We start from the raw sequence: 17,183 nt of genomic DNA, 5'->3' as shown, positions 1-17,183 counted from the left end.
CCATCAGGTCCCAGGAGGGAGCACAGCAGATCAGGACTTTGCCTGGTTTTCCTGGGTTTATCAGCTGTGATGCAGCATGGGATGACACAACAGCCCGGTCCTGGAGTGCAGAAGATGCTTGAACAACTTAAACCATGTTCACGGCTAAAGGCAAGCCCTGGTGAGCCAGTGCCTTGCTGCCCCAGAGCAACTGCATCCCCTAAGGGCTGAGCCACGGTCAGACCGACCATGAAGGCTCATGCAGCGGGATGGAGCGCATGGTCACCAGCCCCTGCATGGACCTGCTCTGGAGAGGCAGCAGAAGGTATTGTTTAATACAAGATGTGGACTGGGGCAACTCACTGGTGACAGATGTGATCCCGTAAACTGGTGTCTTGGTGCCTTCTTAGATGTTGAATTCATGAAGAGCAGGAACCTCATGGATACCATGATTTTAGTAACTAAGGAGAAAGATCACTAATCCAACTGGAATCTGGGCTGTAATTACCTCTCCCTCCCATGCATATGTATACCCCACCGAAGCAATGAAGCAGTTAAATGCATCAGTGAGGCTGGGAGACCTCCATAAATTATAAGCTCCCTGGCTCAGACGACCTGCTGGACCTGAACTACCTGCTGGCATCAGACCCATTTCTTTAATGTGTGACCTTCTTGGTCACAAGATTAATTTCTGCTTGTTAGATGTTGCTTTGATGACTTGTTGCAGAAAGGCCCCTAATGCCCGCAAGAAAAATGACCGATGGGTGAATACAGCAGCTGTGTAGATAGAGAAAGCAAACAGAAACCTGCAGGCCACATCATGGTTCTGCTGCTTTCTTTACACTTACGGTCTCCTTCCTCCATCAAATACATCACTCCTGTTCCACCTGTCTTGCTGGGTAGTTTACAGGGCAGAAAAATGAGGGGGCATGCCTTTAGGATTAGGAAAAATTCAAATCTCTGCAAGTTGTCATAATTTGGACATCTCCAAATTCTTCCTAGCCCCACAGGCATCACTGGCTCAATGACAACAGAAGATCCAACCCCAAAGCTGTGTCCTCCCCAGTGACTCCTGCGGCCCTGGATGGCCAGGAAGAAAACTGGGTGATGCTGAAAGAGGCAGAGAGAGAGAAAACCTGGTGTGTAACTAAGCTGAAACTCATCTTCCGCTAACGTGAAAGATTTCAGCTCCCAGGTAATTGCCTGGAGCTGTCTGACACAGGCTCTGGGAGATGGCAGACCATGGGGTCCAGTGGCACAACCCGTCCCACAGTGTCCCCCAAACGTGGAATCACAGAGTTTGAGAAACTCCATCTATTTTCAGTCATGTGTATCCCTTCTTTTTACAGTTTTTTTCCTCTGAAGCTCAGTTTTTGCATCCACGTGTGCACTCTGCTTTGAAATGTCCCAATCTGAAGTGAAAGTTGCCAATGGATGAAAAACTGCAGGATTGATGGGAATACATTTGCCTGGATTTCCATGGAAAGGGAAAGGTTTTTGCTCAGTCCTAGCGTTTTCCTAGTTTTCCAGTCTCTGCAGTTTGCTGCTCTGGTTATACATTCAAATCCTGTCACAACCATCTATTTTTGTGGGACAACGTTACAACACTAGTGCTTCTGGTGTCATCCTTGGATCAGCACTTTCCAGGAGAAGGTTTTCCATGAAAGGCCTTAATCAAAGTCGCACAGGGAGCCCAGTGTTGACCTGCAGGCATGGAGACCCATCGGGTGTTGAGGCAGCAACCCTGCGATTGCTGCAATTTGCCCTCAGTAAATAAGAGACAGAAGACTCACGGAACACAGCATGTGTTGTTTGCTTTGCTGGTGCATTTTCAGAAAGATGGGCAACAACCAAGATGTCCCTAGGAAATCCTTGGGTTTCTTGATGCCATGGTCAGCAGCAGTTGTGTTGGCTGTAGAGGCAGACTCTGTCCTGCTAAGACATTGCCGACTACCTAAAACACTGCCTGGGCGAACAAAAAGGCTGAAGACCCTTCCTCTTTTAATTTCTGGTTTTTTTCCTTAGCAAGCCATGTCAGGTGAGCTCAGTTAAATCCCACCCTGCGTTATCTTCCTTCCCTGTTTTAGTCTCCTCTACCTGCTACGAGAAATCGAATTCTCCACCCAAGCATTTGCAGAACCTTAGCCCTAAACATGCTTTGCTCATCAAAACCCTCATCGGAGGAAACTGCAGCTTGATGGACCTGGTAAACCATGGAGAGAAAAGCCCAGCTCTCATTGCCAAACTTGCTGCACGCACAACCCAAACGCGTGCTAGCCTGCCATGCTGTACCTCACCCTAGGTTGGAAACAATCTCCCCATCCTTGCGAAAGTCTCTTACTATATATACGTATTTAAAAAAAAAAGGCCAAAAGTCTGTGCTCTAATATAGTGCAATTTATCCCTCACTGAAAAACATCATCTGCCATTTTCTCGCTGTCTGTTAAAACAGGCGTGACTGCACGTACCTTATAATGTGACTCTGTCTCCTCTTCCTGAGTAGAACTGGAGGGAGATGGTGTAGCAGACTTACTTCCCGGGGGCGATGGGGAACCGTGGGTAACACCGCTCCGTATCCCCATCTGAGAAATCAGCTGTGACTGGCTGAGAGCGCTCATGGGGCCAGCTAACATCCCAGGGCGATTGATCAGGGGCACTTGACGGTTGGACTCATAGGACGTGGCGTCCGAGTGGACCATCTCCTGGATCTAAGTTAGGAGAATATCACTTTGTAATTAAAAAATGTATTTATTTATTATACTGTCAAATCACTTTAAGACGAACTCCTATTGACTGATTTAAAATTATTCTACACAGCTGGTAAAGTCTTCCTTGTGCCCCCTTCCAAACAAGCCAAGAGCAAGAACTGAGTACCGTGCACCCAGGGCTCTGCTCCTGCCATTGCCCTGCCCATGGGGATCACAGAGAGGTGCTAAATTGTCTTTGTACGTAGGTCTGTGTGTCCAGGAGGTACCCCTGCCTGCCTCAGGGACCAGTGGTGTTGGCACCTACCAGGAGTCTGAAAGAAAAGTTCAGAAATGAGCAATTTTTGGCCAAATCACTGGGAGAAGGGAGAGCATTGCAATGCCCTGGGCATTTCTGGTGCCAAGCCTTGCTGCTGCACACGTGAGGCCATCGCTGAGCACTGGCACGTGTTGTGCCAGGGTATTTGGGGCCCATGGCTGACAGTCCAGCCCTGGGTCATCAGTGATGCAGAGTATAAGCAATACTTGGTGTTGACATTTAGTAATTGCACAGGTGAAAAAATATCTGCTTGTCTTGAGTTTATGAAGGTACCACAACCAACCCTTCTGCATCATCTGTATGGCTGTCAGGTCGCTAGTGCTACTGGGGTTAAACTGAGAAGTAGAAAGCAGAAAAGCAGTTGGTGGAAGTCCCAGGTCCCCACTCCCACCACGGTGTTCTGCCCAAAGCTGTGACACTACCATCAAGCCAGAGGTTTGTATGTCCCTGAGCCCCAGAAGCTCCAAGCACCTCAACATGCCCTGAGACAGACCCCAACGTGTGTGACCAGGCTCTGCTGGTGGCCACCACCTCATTACAACTCCTCCTGGAAATGAATCTTCCAATTTTAAATATTGCAATCAGTTCCAATCCCACTCGAAATGAATGTAGCAGAAAAAAAAAAAAAAAGTCCAGACAAGGGCAAGGAAAATTATGGGCTGCCTGTTAAGATTTCCCAGTAAGGGAAAGAGCCAGAAGCGATGTACGTATGTGCATGAGTGTAGGTAAGAGATGAGGGAGGAGGCTACATGATAGAGTTGTCCTCAAAAATGAAGAGTTTCCTAATACCTATTTATCTCTTCTCATAATGCAAGAGCGAGGGGACATCTGATGGCACTGAAAGGCAACTAATCACACGTGGCTGCAGGGATGCACGGACATGGCACAGGCCACCAGCACAAGCGCTGCCTCCTGAGGCTGCTGAGCCCAACGCTCTTGAAAGATTTGAAAGAAAAATGAAACATATATATATGGCTAATAAAAAACGTCGAATGCTACATTAGACAAAATAAAAATATCTTGTGGAGCATATATCCCCCCATGTCATGGCATAAACCAAAGTTCGAGTGGTTGGGTCAGGTGGGAGCAGCAACAATCCCCTATCCTGGCCAAGGAGGGAAGATGAGATGAGATGGGGACAAACCTGGCCACGTTGTACGTGCATGGAAGGGTTTGGGGCTGCCCTGCTGTTTGCTGAGCCAAGACCCCATTTCCAGTTTGTACCATTTTCCCTGAAAAGCCCATTTTCACCCCAGGATCCATCCCTGCCTGGCCAGCCCCAGCAGCAGGGCTCAGCCCCACCACAGCCCCCACGGGCAGAGCCAAGCTGCCGCACAGCCTCATCCAGCCACAGAGGAAGCCAGTGGGAGGGAGAGCAAACCCTGCCTGAAACGTTTTCCAGACTTTTTCCCTTTTATATTAATCTGATTAATGTTAACATGAGTTTAAAGACCCAGGCTTTATTTATTAACAATCTTCATTTCTGATAAGCCTGCTGAGGTGCAATCTCTCATTACCAGGGGAGGCTTGCCAACTCCATTAGCAGCACATACAGAAAGAAACCCAGGGAAGACCTGCAAGGGCTCGGTAGGCTTCAGAGGAAATAAATCCAAATGCAAAACCAGATTTACTGCTGCAGGTCAGGAATCAAGAGCTTTACACAACACCTGACAGCATGTTCTGCTCTCTTTCGGCTTCTCCATCAGTAGAGGAGTGTGTGTCAGGGGAATAGATTTTCCTAGATCTGCCCTTTTTCTGTATTAATTACGAGGTGCAGGGATTTAACTCGCAGGAAGAAAATAATGTCTTGCATTTCAACAGCACGAGGAGTCTGACCGAGGCTGACTTAGGGGCCACGCTGAATTGCTGCCCTCGGCTTTGGTGGTTGGTTGCAAGGAAACACCAGCTTACAGCGGCAGCAGGGCTGGCTTCGCTCTGTTGCGGAGCCGAGGAAACTTGCTGCTGCTTGAAGTATGGCAAGTTTTACGTGCCCTTAAAACTCGCCTTCATGCAGAGGTCTGGCCTGTCCTTGCCACGCGCTGCTGCATGGGAAATCCTGGCCAAAAAGACACTGAGGACATACACGCTGCAGCCAAGCAAGACGGGGATGGACAACGGGCTTGGGCAGCACAGGAGGCATCAGAGAGGCAACTTTTGCATTTGCAATTGAATTTGCAAATGTTGTGGGAATGGCCAGGGGTGCGATAGGCATTGACGGGGAGCCTGAAAGGTGGGGAGACAGGTCAGCACTCATCTGCTGCACGAGCAGCAAGCTCCTTCCCAAATTCCAGTGAAAAAGGTACATTTGTCTTGGATTTTTTCAGTTTAATCCAGACCTTTCATGTTGGAGAAGATCTGCCAGCTGCTAAGGAAAAGAATAATTTATTGTCCTTATTTTAAATTTAAATGAAGAAAAAGTTTAGAAGACGGGTGTTTTAGAAATGGGGAAGGCTATGAAACGTGGCTTAAAAATTTTTAAAATTTAAAATAGCTCGTTCACATTTGCAGCCGTGGCAGTCTCTTGAGTAAATACTGTATTAAGACAATTTTTTTGAAACTTTTATTATGTGGCCAATAGACCACAACGGCTCCGTTTATCCATTAAATATGTAATCATACACTTTTTCTTTACAGTGCATGTTATTTATGCATCAGAGCAGAACGAGTCCAGGAGTGCAATTATGGATATGGGACACGTGCTGCAAATGCTTATGAAAATTTGTAGGAAAAAACAGAAACCTGAGCCCTGGCTCAGAGAATGCACGCAGAAGCCTCCTGCTGACAGCAACCCAACCACAGCCCTCTCTTAAAAAGCGGAGACACTGCATTTTTCCTGGGATATTCCCCCCCGCCCCCCAGGATATCTTAGCCCAGAGGCCTTGTCCCAAGCAGCTGCCTGTTTCTTTACATCATTAAAAACTGGTGGTTTTACTTAATACCTTTGCTGAATATTGCTGGTTCTGACCCCCTCTCTCACTCTCCCACATCTCCATCTCTTCGCCCCCTGGCCAGGAGGTTTTGCAAAAGGACATGTACAACTATGCTCCTTGCATGCAACCCTGCTGACCGCTGTCTGGAAGGGCAGGATCTGGCCCCACCATTTGCTGCTCACTAAATTTCTCTCCACTTTCCTTTTTTTAAAAAAAATGCAGTTTTGGAAGCAACACACCAGGTTGCCACCTCCCCACAGCTTCTGCCCATGGCTCTTGATGTCCTCAGGACCAGAGAGGCTGAGCGGTGGAAAAGCCATTTGTGTTCTCCAGATGTAAAATGTTTAGGGTGAAAATGAAGGCAAGCGCCTTGTGTGCGGCCCCAGTGCTTCTTCCGTGGGCTTTGGGGTGATGATGGCCTTTGCTCAAGCTGGGGAAAGGGTTAGCCCTGCAGACACTGAGCTATTTCAAGGGTCTTAGTCGTGCACCCAAAGTAGATGATATCCCCCCCAAGAACGACCCAAGGAAAGAGAGTCCCAGGAGCAGGATTCGGAGATGCTGCCCTACAGCAAATGGCCTGATTAGGCAAGTAAATGATGAATGAAATTGCGATGACGGCAAACCAAAGTGAAAGAAGGTAACGAATGCAACGTTCCCCCTGCAAAAGCAAACAACCTCTTCTCCCATGGCCCACCTGTCCTGTGGGATGCAACCCCAGCCAAGGGCTCACTGGGGCTGCACCCGCGCCTTTCCCCTCCACAAAGCATTCAGCATCCCCACAGAGCCTGACGGAAGCACACATGTAATTAAATAACTGCCCTGCAAACGTGATTAGCTCTGTCACCAGGAGGAGCGGCTCCGAGAGCCAGGTCAGATTCTGTCTCCATCCCAGGCATTCAGTGCAACAAGCTCGCCACGAGGTGCTGCAAAAGGCTCGGGACGTGTTTGCAGCCTCCGCTGAAAAGATGTTTTGCATCTCAGAGGAAACATGAGTGAAATGTGATATAGTCATAGCTAAAGTAATTAAGTGCATCTTACTTAGCAGATTCCCAAAGGCTGTGCTAACTCAAAGACAGCTTTTTTTTTTCCCCACAATATTTCAATTTTTTTAATGAATATGCATATCAGGCCTATAAATGCTCCAGCTAATCCTAAGAAGAAGAGAAAAATAGGCTGACAAACGGCACGTGCTCCATGCTTCTTGTTTCTGGGGAGAAGGGTAATCCAGTACGAGTGACAAAACACTATGAGGAAGAGGCTGGTTGAGGACCTGGGCACTCTGCTAGCAAAGATAATGTTTTGAAATGTGGTGAGCCGATCTTCAACTCAACTGCCCCCCGAAATTCATATGTAAAAGGCAGCTCCTTCTAGCAATAAGGGCTACAGCACTAGCCAGCAGATGAGTTTGCTATATGGCACTGGCTGACCCCCGCTGCACTGCAGCCCCCTGAGCTAAAGTGGAGCTGTGTAAAGCAGGATGTGCAGAAGACGATGGCGAAGACCAGTGGGAGTGGGCAGACGGCACAGCCCCAGCCCAGGGGCATTGCTCCATGAGCCGCGGAGACCAGCACATGGGGAACACCAGGCTTCCTGCCAGGCTTCCCTGTGGGGAAGGACTTGGGGTTACTGGTGGATGAAAAGCTGGACATGAGCCAGCAATGTGCGCTCGCAGCCCAGAAAGCCAACCGTATCCTGGGCTGCATCAAAAGAAGCGTGGCCAGCAGGGCGAGGGAGGGGATTCTGCCCCTCTGCTCTGCTCTGGTGAGACCCCACCTGGAGCACTGCATCCAGCTCTGGGGTCCTCAGCACAGGAAGGACATGGACCTGTTGGAGCGGGTCCAGAGGAGGCCACAAAAATGATCAGAGGGATGGAACACCTCTGCTATGAGGAAAGGCTGAGAGAGTTGGGGTTGTTCAGCCTGGAGAAGAGAAGGCTGCGGGGAGACCTTATTGTGGCCTTTCAGTACTTAAAGGGGGCTTATAAGAAAGATGGGGTCAGACTTTTTAGCAGGGCCTGTTGCAATAGGACAAGGGGTAATGGTTTTAAACTAAAAGAGGGTAGATTCAAAGTAGATATAAGGAAGAAATTTTTTATGATGAGGGTGGTGAAACACTGGCACAGGTTGCCCAGGGAGGTGGTAGACGCCCCATCTCTGGAAACATTCAAGGTCAGGTTGGATGGGGCTCTGAGCAACCTGATCTTGTTGATGATGTCCCTGCTCATTGCAGGGGGGTTGGACTAGGTGACCTTTAAAGGTCCCTTCCAACCCAAACGATTCTATGATCCTATGACTGCCACCCTTCCCGGGGCAAGTTCGCACGGGTGGGATGAGCAGAGCTGCCGGAGCCTTCCCTGGCTGGGGTCTTCCTCCCCGGGTGAGGGGAGCAGCTATTCCAGGGGCAGCCACAAGGCTCCTCGGTGGCACAGCTTACCTCTCCTTAACGTTTGTTCCCAAGAACAAGCCATTACAATCACAATCAACCAGGGAGAGAAATTATCTGCTGAACAGCTTTGAAGCAAAGTTTTCCCAGCAGGCTTTTTCTGTATTGAAGTTTAAATGTAAAAGCATCACCATAGCTGAAATGCTTAAAGATGATTTACTTAAAAAAGAGAGAGAGCAGGAGAGAGAGAAGCTGATAAGAAAATATATCCCCAATTACCACCCCTCCTCTTCCCGATTTGTAACTGCTCCTAATAAACTTTCATGGTCTATGTAAAACGCTTTAGTGCAGTGACAAATTTCTGCTGGAATTTGAGATGTCTTGTTCAGAGTAATAGCTATCTCACACAGGTGCCCAGCTGCTATTGTAAAATCAGTAAGCATTTAATTGAAACAAATGACTATAATAATAGTACATTATCCCTGCAGGCTCATAGCCATAACAGTTTTAATTATTGAGTTAAGAGTCAAACTAATTTATTCTTTAAAGTAACAGCCACATCTTTGGTTCCACTGATCATCCTATTGCAAATACGAGGGGAACAGTAGGAAAGGATTTAAAAAAGAAGCAGTTTATTTTTGTAGGGGTGGGGGCCATTTATCATATGGCAGAGGCTTTCTATATGCAGTGGGGTTCCCAGCCATGGCTGTCACTCCCCAGGACAAGCCTCCCTCCCAGATGCTCCTGGTCCCCAGAGGGACCAAGCTGCCAGCTCCTGGGGATCTGTAATCCCCATCAGGCTGCCATGGGGTGGCTTTGCCGGCTCGGCAGCAGCAGCACAGGAGCCCATGGGAACTGGTGGTGCCGGCCTTGGGGGCTTGGGCACATGGAAATTTTTTTGAACTATATTGAAATTGCAGTTTTTCTTCATCAAACACAGTGAAAAAAAGGTTTTACAGACTCAAGTCTGCAAACATGATCCGAAGGAGCATCTCTGAATTCAGAGCCAGGCAGCAAAGAATCCACAGTCATGATTTAAAAAGAGTATTTCAGAGACACGGACATGCCCTAGGGCAGATCTGAAGGCACAGCTTTCCCAGGCCCTCGGTTTCATGAGCTTTCTTTTGTCCTGGTGGCTGTGACACAGGGGATCTAAAGCACTGCTGTGAGCCCGCTGGGCATGACACGGGAACCGCGGGTGGAGGGGACAGAGCAGGATGGAGAAGGGGTGGCTGCAAGGAGGCAGCGGAGGAGGGCAGGCGCTGCCCACTGCCCAAAACCCTCCCTGCCAGGTGTGGTTCAAAAGCTGCCCATGAGGATGGATTCACTTGCTAAATCACCCAGCGGGGGATCCTTGGAGCAAGCCCTGCGTGCAGCCTGCATGGCCAGCCTGTGCTGCCAGCCCCCGGAGCTCCGTGTCCCATCGCTTGCCAGACTGGAGGGCTCTCACCAGATTGTCCTTCACCAGAGCACTTGCAGATCACAATCAAACCCCTCCTGCTTTGGCCAAAGATGCAGAGCGGTCCTCTGCACGCTCTCCAAGTTTCCCACCCTGCTCATTGCTATGGATGCTTTTTGGACTTCTCCATTAGCCAGCACCCACCCTGAAGCAGAGCTCTTCCCCCCATCTCACATCCCTTTTCCTGAGCCATCCTCTCTATGGAGAAGAGTCCTCATCTTGAAAGATGTTTTTTGCTCCTGCAGGTGGGACAATACTGGTTCTCCAAACACATATTCCTTATAGGTGATCAGTTCACCAAGCCATGCTAAAAGCTCTGCATCTCTGTCTTCTGCTGCTTGCCTACTCACTGCATCATCTACAAACTTCACTGGCAATTATTCAATGCTTTCTTTGGCAAAAATATGACAAACTCCAGGAAGACAGAGTGACAAGCCGATCCACCAAACTTGTGTAACATTGATTTTGTATTGTTCAACTTTCTCCATATACTTTGTGCTTCCAAGTCAAATGTCTTGCAGATATCTAAGTATATTATGTTAACACTGTTACCTTTATCACCCAAACCTGTAATCTCATCAAAAAAGATATCAAGTTAGTTAGACAAGATTTGTTTTCCATCAGCCCATGTTGATTGGCATTAATTATATTACCTTCCCTTAATTCTTTATTAATTGAGGCCTGGATCTGCCACTCCATTATTGAGCTGAGGATTGATGACAGACTGACAGGTCTGTAATTACCTGGGCTGTTCTGTTTCCCTTTTTAAATATTTGCACATTAGCTCTTTTCTAGTCCTCCAGAGCTTCCCCAATATTCCAAGAATCACTAAATACCAGCATTAGCAGTACTGAGAGCTCCTCAGTCAGTTATTTCAAGCCATGTGCAGACAAGCTAGCTCAGCCTGATGACTTAAAGAGGATTTGAGCAGACATACCTGAGAAAAGAAAGTTTTACGGTCTGCTTTAAATGCTACATAATTTGAAATCCCGACCTTTCTAATTAATATTAGCAGTTTCAAATGCAATGTTTTCAAACATGAAGCTTTAAAGCCATACAGCTGACTCCAGACAAGGCTCCCAGGGCTTCTCCCAGTTCAGCTGTGTTTATCTCAGTCTCCTCACCGATAGGGTTTTTTTGATCTGCTTCTGTTACTACATAAATTGCCCCACATCTTTTCCAGCCTCAACCACCTCTGGATGTTTTTTTCTTCCCAAAGAGAAGTTCCCTGCAGCTTGCAGCCCCTGGGTGCCTGGCGGGCAGGGGAAGGCAGGACCGAGGGCTGGTTTTGGAAAGCACCTGCTTGACAAGCTGAATTCAGCACTTTGACAGGCTGTGATCTTGCGTTACGATATCCTGCTATTATGGGGGAAAGAATCCTCCAAACACAATTAACACTTCATCACAAAGATAAAGCACTGTAACTTCTGGGTGAGAACGGCAGTGTAAAACAGGATAGAGACTGTGCCTGGCAAACAGGAAATATTTCTCATTAATATTCTCATTGCTCCCGGTGCTGGAAGGGCACAGCCAAAAGGAACAGACCAAGTTAGTACGGCATGAACTGAATCTTGTTATTTTCCTATGACACAACCCCCCGCCATTGTCATCTGCCAGTAACAGCATTATTGTGGACTTGTACAGCAGAGATGTCCACAAGGGTCCCAAATCCCATAACTTCCACCCCTGAGGAGTGCCAACCATGTAGGAGTCCTGCTTCAGTGTGTGCTTCCCTCTCTCTTGGGCTAGCGGAGTTATTATACAGATTGCAAAAGGTTATGGTTTTAAAGCACCTCAAGATGTCAGAAGACAAACCCAAGCTAGCTGGACGTCCAGACCTGTCCTCCATCTCAGCACCGCTGCAGACCTGCACCCCTAGCTGGGATGCTGCTTCGTAAGGAGAAGACCAAAGTATTGTAAAGTCTTGTCCCATCCAAGTCCCGAATCCCACCAGCTGTGTGACAATGGAGAAACAACACAGTCAAGATGGGGCCCTGGACTGCACATGGGACGGTTCCTACAGCTGACCTCCTGCAGCCCCGCCTCGCTTGCACGATGGAGACCCCAGGGCTGACCTGGGCTTCCTTCACGCTCCTGAGCTGCCTCGTCACCAGTGGACAGGTGACACCGTCCCTGTACACCAGTGTCACACAGTGTCCCTTTGACCTGAGGGAGGGATAAACCCTGCTGCTTGCATTGGAGGTGCCTGGGAGTAACTCGACGGGATGGATACTGCAGGAGAACTGCAGAAGCAACCAAGACTGGTGGCAGGACTGCTCCTGGGCATGAGGAGCTCCGACTTCTCCCCTCCCGTAAGACACAGTTCCTCCGAGGTGGGTTCCCACTCATCCCGCTCCCTTCACTGCAGGGAGATGTGCTGCCGTGGGGACCCACCAGATGGGTGGTCTAAACCATCCATCCCCAAATGATCCCTTGCTGCTTGCCAGGGCCGGGCACCACGATGTGACAATGCTACACAAAACGGCTTAATTCCTCTCCACTGACTTTTTTATAGGTATATTTTGCCTCTTCACCGGGAGCAGCATTGAGTCTTAGAAGGCGGCGATGCACGAAGCAAAGCAACCATTGTGACTATTCCCATGGGGAGCAGGGGAGGGCCAGCACGCATACATCTCCAAACTCACTCTCCTGAGGTCAGGGATGAGCAAAATGGTCCAGCAAAATGCAAGCAAAGTCTTGGACCATGCATCTGTCTGGAGGAGGAGCAACTGCCCCCAGCCACTGGGAAGCAGCCGGGACGCATGTGCGCTCCGTCGGTGTTCCTGCAGCTCTCAGCTGGAGAACAGTCTGTAAATAACATATTCAATAAACTTCATTTTTTTTTTTAAGTACATTATTTTACGGATAAAGAACAAGCCTGATAATTCAGTGAACATGTTTGCAAATAATCTATTCCATTAATTTCCAGCATGTTTTCTGAATACATTATTTAGCGATTTTGTAAAAACCATTTGTAGATGAAGGCAATTGCCGTTCATCCAGGCATAACACCATCACGTCCCAAAAGCTGGGGCCAGAATTCCCCTGTAACGGACAGTGGGAGGTAATTAAATAGTACCAGACCCTGAGCCCCCTGCCAGCCCATGGTGGGTATAAAACTTAATAATAATTGTCACATCCCCTTTGTGTGTGTTGGCAAGAGGAGGAAAGCCAGCGAGAACCAGCTATGTATGGGAAAAGAAGCAAAGGCGGTAGATGAGAAATACTTGCAGGTGTGCAGGTGTAGGGACCGAGGGGGCTGAGATGATCTGGGGAGCGGGAAGGGTCTGCACCGGCCCTGAAGCCCCCCCAGAACAATCTCCTGCTCCAGATTTCTGCCTCTGCACTTGAGATGGGTGGAGGAGCAGATGAACTGTCTCGGGGAGTATTTTTGTTGTGTTGTATGGGTCTAATGGTGAGGCAAAGCTACCCCCACGGGAAGCAAGGGGAAAAACCCCTTCAGTGTGAGAGCTGTTTATACATCAGATTTTCTTTAATTTTCGTGTTTCACTTTTTAATCCCAAGGATACTGGTGGGGAGATGGATTCAGAACCCAGCGTTAAACCGTTCTACGAAAATAAGTGTCTCTATAGTAGCACTTGCTGCGTGCTTCCCAGGGCTGGGATGAGAGACCACACTTTACATGGTGCTACAGGTGGTCCCTGTCCACACTTCCCAGGTCCCCTCTGCATGTGGATCTGATCCTGAGCTGTGCACTCCGGGGGACCATCACCTGGCCAGCAAAGCTGTCCCACGGGTCAAAGACAGGATTTGAGACACGGAAACAGATTCCTGAGAACCAGAGATCTGGTTTCATGCAAATAACCATAGGAATAAAAAAAAAAGGGCAAGCAGGAAAATACTAGAGAGAGAAAGTTTTTCACTTCTTATCTCCAGCTCTACAGAGACTCCTTGGAGGAGTTTGCTTTTCCTGGTGGGTTTACCAGATCCTTGATGTTATTATATGTTTAACATCTTGAGTTATAGCTCAGCCTCCTTTTTACAAGATTTTGAACTGCTGAGATGGACAGAAGTCCAACTCCATGGGCTCTGCTCCCACAAACACTTTGGCACTCCCGTCACTCCCAGCAAGGCAGTAGGGCCGGCCAGAAAGCAAGAATTCAATTTCTCAGAAAGTACAACGGATTTGACATCCACTTCCAGTCCCTATGCAACAAAGGACAATGCCAAAAATTAAAACCGAAAAAATGAGCAAAATGGAAAAAAGGAGAAAAATGAGTAATGGAGAAAGCCCTTCTACCATCAAGAAGCCAGTACCCCAGTGGGAGGCACTGGGGGAGGCTGGAAGGATGCACACTCAGGTCTGCCCGATTTGCGGGAAGGACGAGAGCTCCTGCACTGCAGCCGGCCCCGCCGAGGCCGTACAGAAGCTGTTGTCCCTTGCAAGCTCTGCTGCTTCGCAGCCCCCAGTGTGGCTCAGGATAGCTGAGGGCTCTTGGTGGATATGGCAAAAAGCTGTTGGTGGCTTGGACGCCACTCATTTCATTTTTGTTATCCTGCCTGCCAAATGGGACAACAACATGGACAGGGCCGAAGCGCGCTCTGTCGTGTTACCTTGCCAAGGCAGGATCACACAGAGCCCTTCTCTGTTCTGCTCACAAGGGAAAGCACCCTGGGGGACCCGCTGGCCACATGGCTCTGCATTGCTTAGTGACAGCCCACCTTCCCATCCACAGGCTGGACCTGCAGCCATGTTGGCCCCATCATCTCCCGCAGAATTTATTGGCCCCTCCCTGGGAGCTCTGGCAGCTTATTGAAGCCTTTTTGCACAGTCCGGTTCACTTTGGTTTATGTCTCTCCTGGCTCTTCTCAGACATTTTAGATATTGCGTTCACATAAAGCAATAGACTCAAAAGTAATGACAGGTCTCCACATTTCATTGCATGGAGCATTAAAGAAGAAGAAGAAGAAGAAGAAGAAGAAGAAGAAGAAGAAGAAGAAGAAGAAGAAGAAGAAGAAGAAGAAGAAGAAGAAGAAGAAGAAGAAGAAAAAGAAAGAAAGAGGTAATTTTAGGACAAATCAGGAAAATGTGAAGACTACACAGAAAAATCATTCCTGTGGGATTAAACTCTGTGAATGAATTTTAAAAGCTTTTTTTTTTTTTGATTGCAAAGTTTAATAGCCCACTTTTCAAACACTATAAGAAATGCCTGTGGTATTAGAGTTTAGTCCCACAGTGTTGATACCACATCTGCAGACAGACCACATCACTTCTCTTACACATCTGCAATGAGCTGCTCCCTTTTTGCCCCCAACTCGGCATCCCTCTGTGGCCAGGTATGGCTGAGATTATTGTGTTGGTTTGTAATAAGTGTTTCATAGGAGTCTCTTATTACCAGGAACACAAGTGTCCAGGGAAGAAGGGTAGTTCTGTGGCTGAATATTCACTGGGAAACTATTTGAGTTTCAAAACCCAGCTCTGCCAGAGCAATCTGAGACAGGGAACCGAATATCCCGCACATCAGTTCCCTGTCAGCAAAATGATGATCACGGCATTTACCTGCTCTGCAGAGGGGAACCTCTGAGAGCTGCGAGGTACGCGATGACTTTGCTGCATCACGCAAACTGTTAACAGAAGGCAGCCTATTATCTTCTTGTCTTTAATTATAGCAAATGCTGAACACTTTTAAAAAAGGTGCAAAAAGCCCAAATGACTCTGTATGCACAAAAATAATTGCAGGAGGGAACAGAGGAGAGAAACTCGAGCACCGACTCCTGCCACGAGAGCCAGATGCTGTAACTTCTGTTCTGACTCCCGACAACAACAAACCCCTCTCATTTCTTAACTAGCTAATATAACTGCAGATGCTATTCCAACACAAACTACAGACATGCAAAAACCTACATAAACGCGGAATTAAAGCCATACAACTTTAGGAAGTGCTTACTTAGGTTCCAGCAGCAACGTTAACCTGAGCTGCTGTGCTGCCTGCATTGTGCAATACAGTTTATTAGATTAGCTGTAGTGTATTAAGGAGGACCGGTGAAAGAATATTCAGTCCAGCAGTATCTCTGCCCTCTTGGGCTTCCTCATGATGGATAACAGACACCTCAGAGATTCATTTATTTCCTTCTAACATCAAGACACTCAGTTCCTGGAGGTGAAATATGCCATATTAAATGAGGTTTGGGTCCGCCCAAGACTGGATTACCACAATAACAAGCGTTCCTACTGCCAGTCTTTACTTAGTCCAGGTAACATCGGGTATTCAGGCCATCAAAACCACTTCCTTCCCTCCTGAAACATACAACCCCAAGTGGAAAAGCAAGAGTAATGCATAACCCCATTAAAGGTTTGATTTTTTCCACTGGGATTACATGCTGGCACTGGGGAGCTTGATCAATTGAGTCTTGAGGTTCAATCAATAAGTGTCAACGACAACATACTGCATTACAGCGATGCTATCCATTTATCAACTTAAATAACTCCAGTCACCCAAAAGACAGAGGCACTAAACCAGCAATTAAGGTCTTAGGGGAAGTCTGAATGCTGCTTCTGCCGCGCCGGGGACAGCCCTGGTTTTCGGTGCTCCCAAGGGAGCTGAAGGAGCTTCCACCTCAGTATCAGGCACGTTACCCTCGGTGCCCAGCTATTGATTTGATGATAGATATGGCAGGAGTCAAAGGCAACAGAAAACATTTCAATTAGGCTCTTTAAAAAAGTGATGGCTATTTTGTCTTACACATTGTGTCACCAAAACATTTTGGATGGCATGCCACGCTCAGTGCTGCATTTGCTCTTCTATCTGATCAGACATCAAGGACACATGCCAAGCGAATGTTTACATTCCAGATCAAATCGCATATCCCAGAGATCTCATTAACCTGCTGACCTGGAATTAAACAAAACCACCTGGAAAGGAAGCACTTTCCTCCCTGATGCGCACCGAAAGACACCTTCTGAGTTTCCCAGCCAAGCTTTGAGCATGGGTGGCTTCACGTAGGTGCAAGGATTTGCGTTCCCTGGAATATTTCCCAGTTTTTTTCCTGTCCAGCGAGTTTCAGCACAAGCGTTCAGGTTCTTCAAGAGCTACACTGTCTCTATACATATGAACAGGCTTTATAGCTGAACAGCACGGCAAAGACGGTAGGTTAGGGAAAGCAGGTGGAGGGGAAAGCACAGACAATATTCACCCATCTGAAGGGCTTAGCATCTCCATGGGGGGCTCACAATTGATGTTGTTGAGGAAATTGCTATCCCCTTTTTACCACCAGCAGCCAGAGAGGGTAAAGCCATGATAGCTCAGCACAGCCCCCAGCCCCTACAGCTGCCGTGGCAAGGAGCTGCTGCCCTCCTCACCCTGGAGAGGGGCGCGCAGCGGGGACCGTGCGGCCCCTGTCGCTATAAGCAAAGGGGCCCATCTCCTGCAGAAAAAGCACTTCACAAA

General features: G+C 48.1%; 1 protein-coding gene across 1 annotated transcript in view; it reads right to left on the bottom strand.

Annotated features, from left to right (window-relative positions):
• TOX2 (TOX high mobility group box family member 2) overlaps positions 1 to 17,183 on the bottom strand; it is a gene marked incomplete at its 5' end in the record, with an annotated part of 156,624 nt that overhangs the window by 23,485 nt on the left and 115,956 nt on the right. The window contains one exon of the mRNA XM_082325592.1: positions 2,448 to 2,687. Coding sequence (XP_082181718.1) covers positions 2,448 to 2,687 — 240 coding nt within the window. The remainder of the gene's footprint in view (positions 1 to 2,447; positions 2,688 to 17,183) is intronic.

This window comes from Platalea leucorodia (assembly GCF_965183815.1).
Source record: "Platalea leucorodia genome assembly, chromosome: 13".
NCBI classification, from domain to species: domain Eukaryota; kingdom Metazoa; phylum Chordata; class Aves; order Pelecaniformes; family Threskiornithidae; genus Platalea; species Platalea leucorodia.
The sequence above is the reverse complement of the archived record's forward strand: the minus strand, read 5'-3'. Positions and strand labels throughout refer to the sequence as shown.